The sequence below is a fragment of the Lactuca saligna genome, chromosome 4 (assembly GCF_052625555.1).
Source record: "Lactuca saligna cultivar CGN05327 chromosome 4, ASM5262555v1, whole genome shotgun sequence".
In the NCBI taxonomy this organism is placed as follows: domain Eukaryota; kingdom Viridiplantae; phylum Streptophyta; class Magnoliopsida; order Asterales; family Asteraceae; genus Lactuca; species Lactuca saligna.
This window is the reverse complement of record NC_136420.1, coordinates 257,534,386-257,554,614: the sequence shown is the minus strand read 5'-3', so window position 1 is coordinate 257,554,614 and position 20,229 is coordinate 257,534,386. Positions and strand designations below refer to the sequence as shown.

At 36.8% G+C, this 20,229-nt stretch overlaps 1 protein-coding gene across 4 annotated transcripts; it reads right to left on the bottom strand.

Annotated features, from left to right (window-relative positions):
- Window positions 1-14,694: 14,694 nt before the first annotated feature.
- Window positions 14,695-19,727, bottom strand: EME1B (essential meiotic endonuclease 1B). 4 transcript variants are annotated; one of them, XM_078992193.1, is made up of 15 exons: window positions 19,327-19,719; window positions 18,720-18,863; window positions 18,547-18,587; window positions 18,263-18,443; window positions 18,044-18,151; window positions 17,907-17,950; window positions 17,636-17,806; window positions 17,380-17,533; window positions 17,173-17,282; window positions 16,895-17,076; window positions 15,766-15,829; window positions 15,554-15,672; window positions 15,336-15,425; window positions 15,133-15,247; window positions 14,695-15,026 (listed from the first exon to the last, which is right to left on the bottom strand). In XM_078992193.1, exons 1-15 carry the CDS (start codon window positions 19,664-19,666, stop codon window positions 14,826-14,828), a joined length of 2,064 nt encoding a protein of 687 aa, XP_078848319.1. In that variant the 5' UTR covers window positions 19,667-19,719; the 3' UTR covers window positions 14,695-14,825. The 4 variants fall into 4 exon arrangements, with proteins under 4 accessions (XP_078848319.1, XP_078848320.1, XP_078848322.1 ...); XM_078992194.1 differs by having other exon boundaries at window positions 18,263-18,434; XM_078992196.1 differs by lacking the exon at window positions 15,336-15,425 and having other exon boundaries at window positions 19,327-19,722.
- Window positions 19,728-20,229: the final 502 nt, after the last annotated feature.

The following is a 20,229-nucleotide window of genomic DNA, read 5'->3' as shown; positions in this document are numbered from 1 at the left end:
TAAGGAGGAACATATCCAACATCTTCGTAACATCTTAGAAACATTGTAGTCGGAGAAGCTCTACGCGAAGTTCTCCAAGTGCGAATTTTGGATTCAGCGAGTCGAATTTTTCGTCCATGTTGTTAGCGAAGAGGGAATACACGTGGACCCTTCCAAAATTAAGGCCATCAAGAACTGGTCAGCACCGAAGACACCTACGGAAATTCGCCAATTTCTAGGTCTGGCTGGCTACTATCGCAGGTTCATTCAGAACTTCTCTAACATAGAGAAACCTCTGACAACCCTGACCCAGAAAGGCGTGGCCTTTGACTGGGAAGAGAAATAGGAAAGAGCTTTCCAAACGCTCAAACGAGCCTTGTGCACCGCACCGATACTATCCCTCCCCAAAGGGATAGAAGACTTCATTGTTTATTGCGATGCATCCAATCAAGGAGTCGGATGTGTTCTGATGCAGTGAGGTAAAGTCATAGCATATGCCTCGAGATAGCTGAAGACACATGAGGTTAACTACACCACCCATGATCTTGAACTAGGAGCAGTCGTATTTGCTCTGAAGATCTGGAGACACTACCTATATGGTACAAAAAGCATGATCTTTACAGACCACAAGAGTCTACAACACATCTTCGATCAGAAAGAGCTCAACATGAGACAACGACGGTAGGTAGAGCTACTCAGTGATTACGAGTGCGAAATTCGTTATCATCCGGGTAAAGCCAATGTAGTAGCCGACGCCCTGAGTCGGAAAGAATATACTGGTCGTAGAGTCAAATCTTTGACTCTAACTATCCATTCACACTTGTCCATGCAAATTAAGGAGGCTCAGCTCGACGCTTTGAAACCTGAAAACGTGGCAGGTGAATCCCTTAGAGGGATGTATAAGAACTTGGAAGTCAAGGGTGGCGGAGCCTTATACCTCATGGATCGGATCTGGACACCGAAACACGGTGGCTTCAGAGACTTGGTCATAACCGAAGCTCACAACACTCGTTATTCCGTCCACCCAGGTTCAGATAAGATGTATCTGGATCTTAAAAAGTTATACTGGTGGCCTAACATGAAAGCAGATATTGCTACCTTTATGAGTAAATGCCTTACTTGCGCAAAGGTCAAGGTCGAATACCAGAAACCCTCCAGCCTTCTACAGCAACCGGAGATACCAGAATGGAAGTGGGAGCGGATCACTATGGACTTAATCACCAAGTTTCCCAAGACAACATGTGGACTTGATTCCATATGGGTCATCGTCGATAGACTGACCAAGTCTGGACACTTCCTGCCGATCAAAGAAACAGACAAGATGGAGAAACTTACCAGAACTTACATTAGGGAAATTGTAAGGTTGCACGGTGATCCTTTGTCTATTATCTCAAACAGAGATAGTAGATTCACTTCGAGGTTCTGGTAGTCATTACAAAGTTCCCTAGGAACTAGGCTGGACATGAGTACAGCCTACCATCCACAGACCGACGGGCAAAGTGAGAGAACTATCCAAACCTTAGAAGATATGTTGCGTGCCTGTGTGATTGACTTTGGAAAATCTTGGGATACCCATTTACCCCTCGTTGAATTATCCTACAACAACAGTTATCACATGAGCATAAAGGCAGCTCCATTCGAGGCCCTCTATGGCCGAAAGTGCAGATCCCCTCTGTGCTGGGCTGAGGTGGGTGATACCTTGTTAGCTAAGGGATGAGTTCCCAAAAGCACTCTCACGGGTCTGGAGATCATTCGGGAAACGACAGAGAAGATCGTTCAAATTCGTGAATGATTGAAAGCCTCTAGAGACTGACATAAAAGTTATGCTGACAAGCGAAGGAAACCGTTGGAATTCCAGGTGGGCAACCGAGTCCTACTGAAGGTCTCACCCTGGAAGGGCTTGATACGCTTTGGAAAGCGTGGGAAGCTCAATCCAAGATACATAGGGCCTTTCAAGATTCTCATGAGAATCGGCCCTGTGGCTTACAAACTCAATCTACTGCACGAACTCAGTAACGTACATCCTACCTTCCACGTCTCGAACTTGAAAAAGTGTCTATCCGAAGAGACTCTTGTTATTCCACTCGACGAGATCGAGATCAACGAGAGCCTCAACTTCATGGAGGAACCAGTAGAGATCATGGAACGAGTGGTCAAGCAAACAAAGCAGAGCCGTATCCTGATAGTGAAGGTGCGCTGGAACGTAAAGCGTGGACCTGAATTCACTTGGGAACGAGAGGATCAGATGAAACTGAAATACCCTCACTTTTCGCTTAGTTATTTGTAACTTCTTAATTGCTTAAATTCTAATTTCAGGACGAAATTCCTTCTAACGGTGGGATGATGTCACAACCCGAAATTTCCATTCTATACAAACAATATCGCTTCAATAGAAGTTATAGCAGTCACAGTTAATTTTCAGACTTTTTCGTGTAAGTTTGAGTAATTCAGGGTTAACACTTCAGGAAATATCCGGAGAGTGGATGCACTAGGGTTTTGTGCAACACTGTTATTCCAACACTTTGTTGAATGAGAAATCATTTCAGGAATAAAAATATTTTCTGCCAAAAATATCTCAGGACTATAAATAGAATTCTGAACCAAATTCATTCATTATTCACATTTCCAACTAGAGAAAAGCCATTTTCTCTCTCATGGATCTTCGGGTTTTTATCCCAAAACGTGAGTAACTCTCTCTAGTAGTGTTAGAAAGCTTATTATGTGTTTATAACATGATTTAGATAGCTAAATAACTAGATTTAGGAATTTACTCCCCAAGGTGTTCTTGGGCGGTAAACTCCTGAAACAATGCCTAGCCTTTCCCCCGTGATATGATACTACCTTGGACTTGTATAGAATTGTATTAGGGACAAGAAAACAACAAAGAATCACCCAAGTTTAGGTGTTCACGGCCCAAGATGATCTTGGACCATGAACTCCAAAATCATGGACAAAAGGGTGCTTCTAAGGCACCTAAAGCCTTAGACATTTACTAGAAATTGTGTCCACTTAAATGAAGGACCAAAACACATCAAAAACACCCCTCAAAGTGAGTTCATGTCCCTAATAAGGTTCTTGGTCCATGAACATCAAACAAAGGCACCAAAGTGTGCCTAAGGCCTTCATATGCTTGGGATAAAAGTCTAAGACCTATACCACATGTACAAGGGACTTGAAAGCATCAAAAACATCATTCCAAGGGAGTTTACGGCAGTAAACTCCAAAGGAAATGGCCTTAGCGCCGTAAACTCCTCTAAGGAGTGTTTCTATGCCTTAAACCCTTCCAAGAATTAACCCACAAAATTGGAATGCTTCTATGGATTATTTAACAACTTAAAACAACCAAAGACACTAAGCCTTTGAGTTTACGATCGTAAAATCAAGAGTTTACAACCGTAAACTCCATGTGTGAGGTTATTTGGAGAGTAAACTCAAGTATAGGGTCCTTTGGAACCCTAAACCCAAGTGCCTTGTCCTACAATAGCTTAGATGCAATCCTTAGGGATTATAACACTTATATAAAGTGTTTATTATGTTCTAGGATGTCTTAACATTATCAATTAGTAATTTAAGACTAATTGAGTGCATATATGTGTGATTATATGTTCATTAGAATTGTAGTGTGTGTACAAGTCCTCACTTGACACCTAACAATCCTACACCGTCCAGTTCATCCAAACCACCATCTACAGGTGAGTCATACCCCTAATAAATGTTTTAAATGCTTTAATGGGGGAATACAAGTAGAAAACAACATGTTATTAAATCATTTATATGTATTTTATAACTGTGTTTTCATTCAATAGATTTCACATACTACAAAATGTGATGCATGAAATGGGTTTCTATCTTTAAAATACTTTGTTATCAAATGTATTACTTTTGAAATGTTTATCAAAATGAAATCAAGTTACTTTTATATTTGTTCAAAATCCTTAGATGTCTTACAAAACCATTTTACATTCTTGAACTAAACTATGCATATACAATTACATTCTTATATATGTATTGATGTTATAGTTGTCATCTTTCATTTAGTTTCCCACACCCTTGAGTAGTAAGAGTGTATAAACCTACTTGAACAATCAATTACCTTTCAGTAAATTATCATAGGGATAATTTGAAGATATCAAACATTATTCCTATTACAAGGAATCACACAAGAGTCAGTTCATTCATGAGTCTACACAAGTACATTACCTGATACATGAGTACATATACATATGCTTACCTGATACATGAATATGTTTACATATACTTACCTGATACATGAACATACTTACATGAATACCGTACATGAACATTGTTACATAGATGCATTATCATGTATTCACTTACCTGGATACTTGTATCTCGACTTGCGAGGATGATTTATTAGTACTTTCTGTGTAAATTATCTTTCCTATCCCGGTTCAATGGGATATCTAGGCGGGACTAACCATTCTGAATCCCACTGATTAGCACCAGTGGTGGATGACCATCTACGGAGGTCTAAGGTTACTATTTATATTAGGTAGATCAATATCGGGACTAACCCTTCCACCCACCCGTTGCTGCTACAGAGGACAAGTGGACAATCTTCGGATGTTCATTAGGTTATACTTTTCGCTTATTGCGATGTTGTGTTACTCCTAGTACCCAGTGATAACACTTACATTAATACTTTTTCTGGACAGTCTTCGGATGTTCATTAGGTTATATATTTCGCTTATTGCGAGGTTGTGTTAGTCCTAGTACCCAGTGACAACACTTACATTAGTACATTTTTCCTGTTTACTTTATTTTGTGATACTTTCACATAAACGATGAGTTAGACTAAGTACTTTAGTACTAGTCAATAGAAGGAAAAACTATCATTTTACTTACAAAACATTCGGGTCTTGTTTGAAGACTACATTTCATAATAATAGAAAATAAGGGATTTTCTAGGGCTTTTCATACTTATATCAACATTTTCATCTAAAGGTTTACATGACTTTTAAAACAACTTTTCAAAGCAAAACAATGACACTTAAATACTTATGAATTCACCAGCTTTCAATCTGATACTCTCTTTCAAAATAACTTGTATTCTCAGGTCATCAGTAGACAGGTACGGTGGCCAGGTTTTCAGAAGACGGAGCACACAAGTCTCGTCTTTTATTTTGATTATATATTTTTGGTGTCTTATTACAATGAAAGAACACATGTACTAAAACTTTACTTATAATGCACTGGATGATGTTGTTGCTTGTTTACTATTTTACATTATTGTGATACTGTACATGACGTCCTCCACCCCTGAACGTTTCCATCGTTCGTGGTTTTGGGGTGTGACAATTTTCCTAGTTAAGAGTCCCTAGAATCATGTTGTTGTATGTTGACTAAAGCCTCGATAGATTTTCAGTGAAGACTTAATAACATCATGTTTTCCTAATCCAACCTATTTGATTTACTTTAATCATGATCTACCTTACTCTACTCACATTGAGTTTAGAGTTTTCTGCTTGGTCCTTCTTTTCTTTAATGCATAGGTACTTTCGCTTCTTATACCATATCTATCATCTTTCTCCACTATAATTCATTTCATCAATATAACCCATGAGACTCTCAGTCTTAACCACTGAGGTTTATGGTTATACAAAATCTGTGTTCATGATCTTAGTCTCATGCTAGCTACTATGTACTAAGTGAAACCCAACATTCAGCACCACTAATGAATTGACGGTGAATTTAACAATTTAAAATCTTACTTGTTACCCTATGAAATCTATTTTTCTTTTGAGTGATCTTTATAAGTTTGCCTTTCACCAAGGATTCTTTAACCCTAAAAGATCCAGTTTTTTTTTTTTTTGAGATTTCCTTTTTCCCTCATCACTATAAAGTTTATCATACCTACTTGTTCAATAGATCACAATGATCTTACAAGTACTTCATTTAGTTTCGGTCTTATGTTAAGTATTGAAATTATGAACTGAAGCGATAGCCACCCTCTTTAACCTTTAAAAGAAGCCTTTCAAAACTTCTCAAAAAGTTATTGATCGTTATTCCATGGGAAACCAAGCAAGCACTTTAATGTCTCTCTTGACATTGAAGGAAGTGATTTTTGCCCAGAATCAATTGTTTTATGTCAGATTACAACATCACATATGATCCTTAAAATCTTTTTTTTTTGTATCTTTTACACCCTATGCATGAAAATTTTTAATTTTCCAAATTCTAGTTCTGATTCAGAATAATCTTTAAAGCGCTAAAGGCACAAATATTCAAGCATCAAAGGAGAAACGATTGGGATAAAGTGGATGCTAACTCAGTAGCTATCCAAACGACTTGGCAATTTGAAAAAGTGAATTTTATGGAAGGGCGCGTGAAAAGGGAAACATCTTTTCTTTCTCCTACGTCATCCTCGGCATGCCAACTGTCAACCCATCAACTCAGACACTATTTTTTAGATTCTCCAAGATTACAGCCGTATTTTTCTCTCTCCTTATTGTACATATAAAAGGAATTGGAATGGTACACTCTCATTCTTTACCACTTCCAAAATTCTCTCAAAGAAATCCAATGATTCCCTGCTACTGTTCATCATCTTCTCCAAGCTACTACAATGGCAGATTCCTCATCCGTTCATGATACCTTTGTTCGTCAACCCCTACTCACTATCAAAGCCCAATAGAACTTGATCATTGATCTCACTCCATTCGTATATGAACCCTATATGTTGTATGTGGTCGAGTGTCTCAAATACTCACCACTCGTTGATGCACTGACGAAAGTTGATGTCGTTCCTATGTCGTTCCTGTCTCATGTCTACTCTACTACATTCTACGACAAGGCTAATGAAAGAATTCACTTTGAACTTCATGAAGAGAAAATCTCTATCTCCAAGAGTCGATTTTGTGCCCTAATTGGTCTTTCTCAATATCCCTCTCTGGTAAACCCTGATTCTATAACCACTGGACACCTGTTCACTATGTTCTATCAAATGGGCTACACCGAAACCCTAACGACTGTCACCAAGTTCAAGAAGTCTTGCCTTCCTCCTCAATGGAATGGCCTTTTCACGTTATTGTTCAAGGGACTGTCTGAGAGGAGCACTGGTTCTGACGATGCAAGCAAGTCCTTCATGACGGTGTTTTATGGGTTGTACAACGGCCTTAACCTCGACTATGAGTCAATAATTTGGCAGCAGTTGGTTCAAAGCCTGGTTTCTTCATCCAGGAATTCTGAGATTTCATGTGGGCATTTTTGGTCTCTCATCACCAAGTGGGCAATGGATCGTCATCGTGTCCCGATAATGGCGGATTCCCTACTCACTTCTATTGCCACTTTTCACACGACGAAAATCATCGTCACTGATCCAACGAAGTTTTCCTACATTGGACCTATTCCTTAAACTATGCTAGGTCGTATTTCAGCGGTGAGTAATGTTCTTCAACAGTACAGTAAGCGTCCTTCTGTTGCTCCAAGAGAGCTTACGCCGGCCATGCTTCGTTCAATTAAAGAAGCTGATAAGCCAGCCAAGAGGGGAAAGAAGCCTTACACACAGAAGGAGGGACCGGTCGCAAAACCAACCAAGCGGTAGACCCCTAGTAAGCGAAAAACTGATAAAGCTGCTCCTTCCCAACCTCAACCCAAAAAGCACAAGAAGCCAGCTAGGAGACTTATTCTTCAATCCTCCAGTGACTCGGATTCCGAATATGTTCCTCCTACGCAGAAGACCATAGTTCCTTCAGACTCTGAGAGCGAAATCTCTGATGAAGACGCTTCGGGCCGAGGGGATACTCCACCTCGCTCCCCTACTCCATAAATTCCGGTTCGTTCTTTTCCTCCTTCATCTCCACCTATTACCATTCCAGTTTCTACCACTCCTATATCTCCAACAACTACCTCTCAACCCTTCAATTCAATACCTATTCCCACTCCCATTTTCACAGATACAACCTCTACCACCACTACAAGACCTGCATTCACTATTCCCAAACCACCTGTAACCGAACCTACCTTTACAACCGAACCTCCTCTATCAACCGAACCTCATGTAACAACCGAACCTCCACCTTCTTCAAAACCCTTATCTCTAACACCTTCTACAGAAACAACCCCTATTTTGGGCGGTGAGGACTTGGAATTCAACTCCACATATTTCAGTCCTTATTAAGTACAAAGTGAGCATGATGACGATGAGCCTATCACCAAACGTCATCTCAAAGCTGCTTTCCTCCTCTTCCTCAGGAGCTTATTCAGATGCTGCATTAAAGGCCTTGTTCTCTTCGGTTGTTGTTGAACATAGTGCCTCATTATCTGCTGCAGCCAAGGCTATTGAAGCCTCCACTTCACAATGTCAACAGGCCTCTCGTGCTGTTGATGCCTCTACTAAGGAGTGCAAGGAAGCGACCGTAAAAGTCGATAAACTAGTTTCCCAGGCTCACTTGTTTCTAGATTCCTTGCAGGCTACTGCTGCCAAGAATGCTGAAACTGTCAACACTTCAGTAGAGACTCTTCAACAGACTCTTCAATCTGAGTGCTCGAAGGTTGAAGCGGCACGCCTTGCTATTGAACAAGCCAATGACACGTTCCATGCTAATGTCAACGAACGCTTGACTCAACTGCAAGTGGACTTAGCTATGGAAAATCGAATTATGGACGAGCTTGACAGACGTACAGCTCAGCTTAAATTGCAAACACACAAGCTGCAAACTGCTAATGCTGAGATTGATGACCTCAAGTCAGAAAGGGAGGTTATACGGAGTTCTGCTGCAGATGTTCACTCCATCCTTCTTCATCTTATTGAAGGTCATAATCCACTTATCACTATCACCATCAGAAGGCATTTGGCAGACAAGCTCAGACCGACACTGGACATTCTGAGCTGTATCGAGGGTGTTTTGGTGACTGGGGTCCAACCGCAACAAGGGGGAGAAAAAGAGTCGAAGCAACCTCCTCCATCTAGCTCCAAACCAACTGCTGAAGCGAAGGGTAATGAAGCTTCGATTAGTAACAAAGATAAGAAAAAGAAGAAGATTGGTGAAAATGATACAGACAACGAAGATGATGTCTATGTTGACATTCCCAAGAAGCCTATCCCAAAGGTTAACACTTCTGAAAAACAAACTGAAGAGATCTCCATGAAGCGGCAAGCTGAGCTAGAACAGAAGAGAAAGGAGGCGGAGCTCCTAGAGAAGAAAAAGGCTATGTTCCCTGTGTGGACAAAAGATTCGCTTCAGAGGTGCGCAGACGACGAGCCAACTGTTCTCTGGCTCGAGCCAATTATGTCCTTTGGCCTTGATAACTCCAAGGATGCACAGTTCGACATGCCAATCACTCGAAAGGCATTCATCTTCCACTGCTTCAACTCGACTGTTGCTATTCCATCTCCTGACCCGAAGGTAGACAGGGATCTTCTGGAGTTTTACTTGGAGTTCTCTCAACCCCAATACTTGACTTGGAGCTCAAAGAAGATAACTATGGTCAAGGTTATGAAGCCCTATTCAACAGGGAAATTTATCAATGTCAAATTCAGGGTGACTAGAGGAACCGAAGGCTCAGTCTGCCATTTTACCCTCGCTGATCTACGAAACCTCAACCCCCATGACTGGATACTTCTCAACAACATTCTTTTGTCAAATCCTCAGGAGTATCAGCCAATAATCGATCATGTCAAGCGTATGCTTGTTTGCTACATACATGAGGTAGCAAAGATGGACCAGGAAATTACCTCTGCCATACACAAGCGACCAACGATCAAACCCATGGGTAGAGCTGGCAATGTTAATACCATGATCAAGAGGAAGATAGATTCGAAGTATCACACGGTCATGTTTCTCAGGGGCGAAGGTCAAAAATGTATGTTCGCTCTTGTTGACAAACACCTCTTCTAGACGTCTTGTCTTGCGCATATCTTGGAGATTATACAGAGGTGCGACCAGAACAATGCTGCTGATAAGAAGTTGTCCGTTGACATGCTGAGGTGGTACATTCTATTCTGACAGACTCTTCTTGCCATTATTCCTAAACTGTTTAAAGTTATAAAGACGGTGAGGTCTGCTCAGAAGAAATAATCTCTCGCCTCATTTTACGCAAAGGGGGAGATTGTTGAGTCTATTGGATTGCGTCATGGGCTCGGTCCATAGCCTAGTTTGAATGTCGGTATTGGGCATGTCCAGCCGTGCATTATTTTGTATTAGGTTTTAGTATTTAAGCTGCATGCATGCAGACTTAGAAGGAAATCGCATTTTATTGTTTTATTTCATATTCTCTGTAAACCTTAGCTCGCCTCTACAACGGAAGTTCTTCATCGAGCTCTGTTGAGGCATGACTCAGTTTTGAATCACAAGCATAAGGTTGATTCTGTTTTGGTGTTCTTTCTCGTATTGTTCTTAAACTGTTTGATTACTTTTATCGTACTTGTGAAAGATCTAATCGATCTAAGAGTTTTTGAACTCATCATAGATCTATACAGGGATTGACACCCCCACACCTGAGTTGTTCACTACAGCTAGACAGGGCCAGTCTAAGGTGACAAATATCTTACCGATTCTGATGCCTGAAGAACGTCGTAACATGCATAACAGTCACATCAAGCATGTTTATAATAACTCACTTAGGGATTAACAATACTATCTTGATTTACGGGAAGCTTACACTTCATCGGTTTTATAAAATATAAAATTGCATTTTTCCTCCCGGTACACTATTGTTTTTTATTACTGGTCTCGGGTTTAAGACCACAGTATTCATACAACAGAAAATACTGGATTTTCTGGGAACATACACTTTACAATTACAAACAAAAGGAAACCACGAACATGCATGCATATATTCACAGTTTTGGAAACAAGGCTTACAAATCATTTTCATAGAAAATATCGGATTTTCTAGAGATACATCACTATTTTCAAACAAAGATGTTACAAATCTTTTCATACAAATATGCTTATGAACTCACCAACATTCAATGTTGACGATTTTAAAAATGACTTGTATTCTCAGGGAACCAGTAAGCAGGTACCTAAGATCCGAATTTGTTGCATTTTGGAATGTCTTACTTTTATGTCACTTTTGTGTAATTGATGAACAGATACAATATGTAGACTATGTATGTTGGTATCTCTTAATGTATGTTGTGTGGGTTACTATGTCCATTTTTATTCAATTGTGATGATACAATACAATGACGTCATCCGCCCCCGGACGTTTCCGTTGCCCTGGTTTGGGGTGTGACATATCTCCAGGAACTGCATGATAGAATTGTGTGGTTATATGATGCTTGATAGCCTAAGATTCTCATTTTATGAAATTGACATCATTACTGTAGTTGCTTAATGTATACATCATAGTTGTACATAATTAAGATTTTATAGCCTTAGAATGTTTGGTTTGGCCTTATTTCATGTTCTTGTTTGATGAAGGGCTTAGGGTAGGATCATGTATTCGACTGTCTATAGGATCTAGTGTTATGTATGGCTAGCATACACGAGTGCTACAGGGTTGCTGGAAGTTTCATGAGTGGGGGCGGTGTTTAGCGGGTCAGCACGAGGAAGGATTAGCCACTCTGAGGAGAGTGAGAGCAGGGTGAAGGTGCATCCATGGCATAGGAGTTTGAGATTGAGGTTTTCGTATGAGGATCTTCTTGATTTTTATTGCATTTTAGTGCTAGTTGGCTCCCTTACATGAATGTTGCTTGCTTTGTTCTTTGTGGAACTCATGAGTAATGTGAGTTAGCTATTAAGTGAACATGTCAAGTCACATGTGAAAAACGTTGAATAATATCAGAGTGATGGATTTGACCCTACTGCGCAGCTCTCGTTTGAGTCCAACCGTTGTAAGGATGAGTTTGTAACTCAAAGGATTATCTGAGCTTTGTTGCATATGATTGTATTCATGAAATAGATAATTGACTTTGTGAAGAGTTCTTTAGTAGCTGATCGTAGAGAAGTGTGGAATCCTCGGATAGCCTAGGGAGTATTTTAGTGCATTTGTTTCGTTGTTGAGCAGGTTTCTGGAGTATTTTGTGACTAGGACTTAAAAGACCCGAGATGATTCATGAGGAAAGTATGGATATGTGTGGAAGGTAGCATTGGGCTCGTACTACTAGAAGCACAGTATCAATACTCGCTTCAAGGAAGATTTCGGGGATTCTAAGGACTGGTCAGGGAAGATAGCATGGTTGGATACCATGGTTCGCGGCAATGGTTCTGTTCCTGTTAATATTTTGGTTATGGCTGCTCAGTCATGGGGATGGGCTTGGTATGTGTTGTGAGCTCAGTGGCATTATGAATTTAGGTTGTGTGGTGCAAATTTAGTGAGTTTTGGTTTAAGGCCTCGGGGGATTTTGCTCAAGGTTGAGAATGCGAGTCGCGGGACTCGGGAAGGGAGAAATGATTATGATCGGTATGGGTTTTGCAACTAGAAGTAGAACGGTTAATTGATGGATTGGAATGTCGTTATCTAGGGCGAGGGTTATGCCCTTCTAGTTTTTCGAGTTCGAAAGAGTGAGCAGGCTCATGACCTCCAGGGTCAGGTTGTATTTTCAGCCTCGGGGTCTGTTGGTCGCAGTGTTTAGCGACGGTATGTCAGCACCGGTGTGCATAGGTGGATCGATGTGGCATGAGTATCTTGTTATGCAAGCACGGGCCCATATTCTCGGAAAATGGAAAGGCCAGGTGCCAGATTGTCATTAGGATTGCAAGCAAGGAAGGTATGTTTGGGTCGTTGATTGGTAGTTGTCTATGCTTGTAAACGGTTATAAGTGGGGATTTCAAAGATCTTTAGCTAAAATTCAGGTTTCTTTTGGGATTCGATTGATCCGTATCGGGAGGATCATTATGCGTATGTTATTCATTCCATAGTCAGGAATGATCATACCTGGTTGAGCCGGTTTAAGTTGTGAGTTGGTTTCAAACCAGTGGGTGGTAGTTAGAACCCTAAGTGGGGGAGAACTGGAATCCTCGAGTTGAGTATCAGTCGTCTATAACTCCTTTAGAGAGAAATCTCCAACAAAAACCAAGAAAAATGATTGTTCCAAAAAAAAATTAGGTATTTATACCCTGAAAAAGGCAAAATCGCAGGTGGTAGCATCCATCTGCGAACATACAAGTCCCTAAGGCACAATCATGCTTTAGCAGTTTGTACGTTCACAGCAAATCGCAGACTTAATCCATCTGCGATTTTAGTGGCTATTTTTGTAACTTTGGGTTTTTTTTTTTTGCTATTATCTGTAAATTAATTAGCAAAAAAGGCTAAATTTGTTATTTTCTCTAATAATAATAATAATAATAATAATAATAATAATAATAATAATAATATATGCCAAAGTAGTCCAGTTGGGTTTCTTTGAGAAGACATGGATGCTAAATTTGACATATTGTCTACAACCCGCTCCATCATATGCTTTTCTTGATATTTGACCATTTTGATTCAAATTCTTTTGAACATTCCTTTTTTTTTTTTCATAATTAACATTGGGTTTTTTTTTTTTTTTTTTTTTTGGATGACATTGATAATTATACAGTAAAAGCAGTTTTCCATTAGTATATGTTCTGTTTTAAGGTATGATGTTATTCTGATTCGGTCAATGCATCAATACAATTTCTTTGAGTTGAATGGCTCAATTTCTCATGCCAATATGCCATCTTTGCAGCAACAATTTCAAAATTTTCTTAAGACACTTTCTCAAATTGTTGTTCAGCTCCTCCAAGAAGGTGAATCCTTGTGTTTTTCTCCTTCAAATATAAACTATCACATGATGATCCGACTGGATTTCATTTTCAGTTATTATGGACTTCATGAAGGGGTGGTATATGTGATAGAGGTCATGGATGGAAAGGTGACTACACTATTAAACTATTAAGTATGGTAACTTAAATTAATCGGTAATGCATTACAAGGGCTTTCTGGGCTATATTTGCAATTTATGAGGGGCCAACGTGACGAGAACTACTTTCTTCGGCACCCAACATTATCCGGGTGTGGAAACTTCAAGCTTTGTAGTGTAAATTTAGAGACATTTTGAGTAAGAGATAGAATTTGAGGTGAGAAAAAAGTTGGATATGAATAAGTATTTATAGTGTAAAAAAAACCAGCAAAAAACAATTATAACCATTACTCATGTTGATTATATCCGTTGGTGTAATTCTAACCGTTGTAGTGTACTAGTTCTTGAAAAAACAAATCAGCCAAAAGTAAGTGATCGCATTTATACGTTGTAGCCATTGAGTAATGTTTTATTACTTAGTTATTATATTATAAGTTATTAGAGTAAATAAAAAAAAAAAAAAAAAAAAAGCAAAGGAATGGACTAATGGAGTTTGTGATTATTCCACATCGCTTCTGTTACTTAGTTATTATATTATAAGTTATCCCACCTCTAAGCATGCATTATACAAGCATTATCTTGATTCTGGACTCTAGACTCTTGGTGTAGTTGATCATTATCCATTCATTTGGGCACATTAGTCGGTCTTAATTGTCTAGGGTAAGTATCTCTCATATTGGGTGTGAAAATTATCATTCTAGTAATTGTTATAATCAATAGATGTTTTTTAAGAGCTAACACAGTTTTGTCTACCACAGGATTTAAACCTTGAACTCAACCAATTGACTGATGGACACATTTCCACCACCCAATACTAGTACCACTAGGCCACAAGCCCATTGGCATTAGACTTTCAGTTGATAAAGACAATGTTTAACTATGTCAAAACAACAATAAATGACTATGCACCTTTAGCATCATAATAAATTTAAAACATAATAATAAAATTGATCATATAATCATATGATACTAACACTAATTTTCTCGAATGGGACATATAATTCACATACAGATACAATTACAAACATAACAAACCCAGAGATACATTTGCTTAAAACATAGTTTTTAATTTTTGTGATGATTGAGGACTAAAGAAATCAGCCCCATTTTCCACATCATCGGTTTTGGTGGTCCCACGTTCAGCCATTAATATCCGGTAAATTCTTTTTGAACAAATCTCTCCTAATCTTCTGTTATCTCCAACCACTCCTTCCGTTTTCAAATTCTCAAGTAAAAACTCTTTCTCGTGCTCCTACATATGTTTAAAAAGTTTCATAAAAAAAACTAATATCAATTGGACAAAAAGTTTAAATAGTTTTATAAAAAATTAAAATAAAAAACATTTATTTGATACTGACCGATTTTGTTGGATCCATATACACAGTCAAGAGTGACTTCATGGTTGGATACTTCTTCCATATTGCTATTGCAGCACGTGGTTGTACCTTCGGGATAGCTATTAACGCTTTTAACCTACAAGGAAAACAAAAAATTAAAATATTATAAAATAATAACAATCTACGTATTACTTTTTAATTTAAAGTATAATAAAAGTTGTTACCAAATGTTCTTTTTTATTAGAAATCGGTCGGTATCTTTGGGAATAAGGGTACCATTATTAGCATTGACCGATAAACGCGTAAGCTTCTTCCTAACATAAAAAAAAAAAAAAAAAAAAAAAAAAAAAAAAAAAAAAGCATAAAAACAAATGAAATAATTTTCTAATACTTAAAATAAATAATTGCAATTTTTTGAAAAAAAAAAATGTGAAGAAAGTACCTAAACTGGCAAGAGGCGAGGCTGGATGTTAGACCTACAACATGTTCAGCTAATTCGGATTCATCTGTGCATAATCTTGAATGGACTCCAACAAAGTGTGTTGTTAGATTTGACAACATCTGTGAAAAGTTTTTTTTTAAAAAAAAATAAATAATTTTTTTTTATTATTATTATATTGTATTTAAAAACTAAATTTCAATTGAAGGAAAGACCTGTTCCACAGGTGGACGCCTCCACCCACTATGATTTCCAGGGTTCTTGTAATATTCTTGTTCCCTTGCAAACACAAAGACATCAAATAAAAAAATAATTTTTTTTATTTTGTAAAAGTATAACTTTAAAAGAGGAAAAAGAAAAGCATACACTTGGCTACGTTTCATTGGAGCCCACTCAAGGATAAAATATTTTTTTATATGCATTGGGAGTATAATGATGAAGTGAAATACAGAAAATGACAACGTACTTTAGGTTAGGTTTTTTAATTTAAAAAAAAAAAAAGAATTTTAGGTTAGGTTTGGTTTTTTACATATAAAAATTGGGGTTAATCTCATAAAAAACCTTATATTTTGTTTTTTTTTCTCCCGATTAAACCTCAATTTTATTTTTTCCATGAAAAAAAGATTGTGTTTTTTCATTTTTTCTAAAAAAAACCCTCAACTTTGTCTTTTTTCCGATAAAAACCCTCAACTTTCAAACTGTTTCCGAAAAAACACTCAATTTTTTAGTTTTTCTCGAAAAAACCCTCACATTTTACAAGTTTTTTCGGGGGTTAGTCTCATAAAAGATCCTATATTTTGCGTTTTTTTCTGGATTAAACCTTAAATTTATTTTTCGTCTGAAAAAGACCTTGTATTTTTTCATTTTTTCCAATCTGGCCTTTTTATTCATTTTTTTTCCAAAAAAAAAAATGTAAAATGTAAGGGTTTTTTCACATTAAACCACACAATTGAGGGTTTATTTGTAAGCCTTTAGAAGGTTGAGGGTTGTTTTCGGGAAAAAAAGACAAAATTGAGAGTTTTTTCAGAAAAAATGAAAAAACACAATGTCTTTCCTAGTCAAAAAATAAATTTGAGGTTTAATCCCAAAAAAAAAAAAAAAAAGTCTTTTATGAGATTAACCCTAAAAATTGAAGGAAAAAAAAAATGCTATGTTAAAAATTAAAACAACTAACAAGCATTTGTGGTTTTCATAAAGAGCATGTGTTTATGTCGCGTTCTATTTTTTTTTTAATACATCACTTTGTTTTTTGTTAAAACTCAAAATCAATAAATAAAATAGTTCCGCTTCAGCAGCTAATATCCAAATCCCTAAAACGGTGAAAGTAAATCGTGAAATCAATACCTCTTGTTGATGTATGACGTAAGCCTATTTGTGAGGTAACAAATGGTATGACATGGATACATGGATTGGACACGTGTCACATGATCCATAAACAAAGTTTCATCATCCATCACAAGTTTGCAAAACTCTTCAGCCTCAAAAATCACCAAAACATATGGGATTTCAGTCCCACGAGTCAACGCCTGTTATTAAATATATTTATTTATTAAAACTTTTCAAATTTTCAAATCTTTTCTTTTTTTGAAAAACACATAAATTAAAATAAAGTATTTAATTACATGTGTGATATGTTCTGGAACAGACATGTTCCAAATAATCGACTTTTCAACAGCATTTGAAGTGATACGATATTGAATTCCTTTTTCAGCAAAACGTGTAAGCAGTTGTCCTAAACTAAGAGACAAGACACGTCATTAAATAATAAAAACAATTTTATATATATATTTTTTTAATATAAAATATAAAATTTCAATCTTCGAATTTACCTCCAATTGAGCCTTGTTCTATTACTTTCGTGTCGATGTTTGCTACAATGGATTTTTGAGCGAACTTTCCTTTTTCATAACTTTGAATTTCTTTTTGAATTTTTTTCATCTCTGCAGCTTGTGCCTTGAGAGCTAATTTTTGTAACTTCTCTTGCTTAAATATAACATGTATTATTATTTATCATTAACTTAATATAATATTACATAAACAATTTTATATTTTTTTAAGTTAGGTAAAAAAGTGTAAAACACGAACCTCCTTTTGCTGTTTCTTTTCATTCATCAAACGAGCTTTTTCTTCCTTAGTAACTCCGCCATTACTCCGTTTCTTATTTACATTATTACCCTTTGTTTTTTTACCTTTTGGACTAATGTTTTTATTTGTCGAATTCTCAATGTCATCTTCTTCTCCAGAAAGACTGGAGACCTGAGTAGACTTCCATTTCAAATAATTAATAAACTAGAAAAACATAGTTTATAAATACATAATATAAGAAAAGTCAATAAATTTTGAAAAGAGAAATCACCTGAGGTGTTTCATCTTCTAACATATATGGGAAACAAGAGTTGTCTGCAAATAGTGTATATAAATATAAGAATGTTTCTTTTTGAATTAATGAAAAAAAAAATGATTTTATAAATAAATTTCTAGATCAGAATTAACCCTGTAAGATTGAGGATTTTGAACATGGAAGTGATGTGGATTCTTTTAATTTTTCAGTGAAGTTCTCAAATCCTTCAGATTCATCATCCGATTCTAAACATATCAATCCTGTAACACATAACTTTAGGTCATACTTTTTTGTGGTTTAAAATGAAAGAATTTATGTGTTTGTATGATAAAAACAAATGAATGCAATACTAAAGGGCAAAAAAGACATACCAAAGGGCATCTCATTAACACATATCTCCTTTTGTTGCTTCTTTTCATTCATCAAATGATCTTTTTCTTCTTCACTTGTCTTTCCTTCACTCCGTTTCTTATTTACATTATTACCCTTTGCTTCACTTGTTGGATCCTCAATATCATCTTCTTCTCCAAAATGATCAGAAACCTGACTAGCCTTTCAAATAATTAAAAAAACTAAAAAATATGCGTATAGGAAGAGAGAATTGTATATCTTATAGAGCTTGAAATAGGTAACAATGTTCAAAAGGAGAAAGTACCTGATGTAGTTCTTCTAACATAGGTGATAAACAAGAGTTATCTGCACATTTATGTCTTGTGTTACTTATTCATGACTAAAAGAAACACATGAATTAACAAACATGTTGTTTAGCCAATAGTTTGAGAAACCCCTTCACAGAATTCCAATTAATTCTATATATGAAAAACTAACCCTGTAACATAAAGGATTTTGAACATGTAGAAGGAATTTCTAAATTGTTTTCCACTTCTAGAGTAAGTGATGTGGGCTCATTGAGTTTTTCAGGGAAGCTCTTAAGCCCTTCAGATTCCTCATCAGATTCTAAACATATCAATCCTGTAACACATGTATAAAGGCATCAAATAAAACAACAAAGTTACCAAAGGTTCTTATAATACATTTACACCAATATAACAACACTTAAATGGAACAAAAGGTATGGTTTACAGCATCCTACTCTTACACCTTTGGTTGGATGAAATGTAATGTTTAATGTGATCATCAGGTTTTCCTAGAGCTTAATGTTTCAATTTTGAGTTTGAAAAGTATTGTGTTTCTTGTAATGTTTCATTAGTGATTTTATCATTAGATGTTTTCAACCACCTTCGGCTTTTCAAAACAAAGAACCCCACAAGAAGTTGCAGGAATAATTGAACAAATTTATATCACAAAACAATAATTCAAAACCACAGCAGGAACCGATTTCCACATATTCAATCAAATCCCATGAAGCAAATGATACTCCCTAATTTGCAGCCACAAAGGTGTATTCCTTCCCTAAAGGGCAATAAAGACATACCAGAGGGCTTAGGATTGGGAGATGAAGAGAATCTGGGTTGGGGATCCGACAAAGCATTGGTGCATCTGACTATTGGAACATATGATTTCGGGGATTCCACCATGGGCGTCTCTGGTACGACTGAAGGCGTCTCCGGTGCAACTGAGGGCGTCTCAGGTACGACTGAAGGCGTCGAAGCAGCGGAGGGACTTGGCGATGGCTTGCGAGGAGTTGGGTCATCATCGATAATGAAGACTGTTGTAGCGTTCGAATCAAAACTGATTCTTTGCTTCTTGGATTTAAACTGAAGTGGGGTTGTGTCGTCGTCGGAGATTATGTTCACCGGTATAGGGTTAGACATTGAGAACGAGAAGGTACTTTCGAAGGGTCAACTCAGCGGGTAATTTGATTTGTACAGAAAAGGTGTGGGTTACATGCACACATTTACCCCCCATATTGTACTAAAGTTATATATTTAGTCCTAAATTTGAAGTTACATTTCGTTTTTCATTATTTCTTATCATTGTTTATTTTTATTTTTCTTTTATAGTATTGACAACTTTAACCGGATATTATAATATTATTTTGATATCACCTTCCATGTCACATTACCGTTGATGTTATAATGTCAATTAAGAAAATGATCAACATGTTATAATACCCATTAATTTTCATGTCATCATTTTTTTTTATTAATTTTTGAAATTTATTAAAACAATTGTAATTTAATAAAACATGTTATTTAAATAAAACTTAGTTTTTAAATTAAACATAACATTAAAAACTAAAAAAATATTACTGGAAAGAAAAAATAACATTTAAAAACTAAAAAAACATTGCAAGAAAGAAAAAAATATGATAAACCTAAAAACTAATAAATATATTACAATACGAAAAAAAATACATTTCCCCCCCTAAATTTAC

Bases quoted from the DNA above. Each gene is read 5' to 3' on its own strand.
- EME1B (XM_078992193.1), bottom strand. From the start codon at position 19,666: ATGTCTAACCCTATACCGGTGAACATAATCTCCGACGACGACACAACC. The intron at 18,864-19,326 runs GTATGTCTTTAT...CATGTGTTACAG, and splicing joins TCCCAATCCTAAGCCCTCTG to GATTGATATGTTTAGAATCT. The intron at 17,807-17,906 runs GTGATTTCTCTT...AAGTCTACTCAG, and splicing joins TAGAAGATGAAACACCTCAG to GTCTCCAGTCTTTCTGGAGA.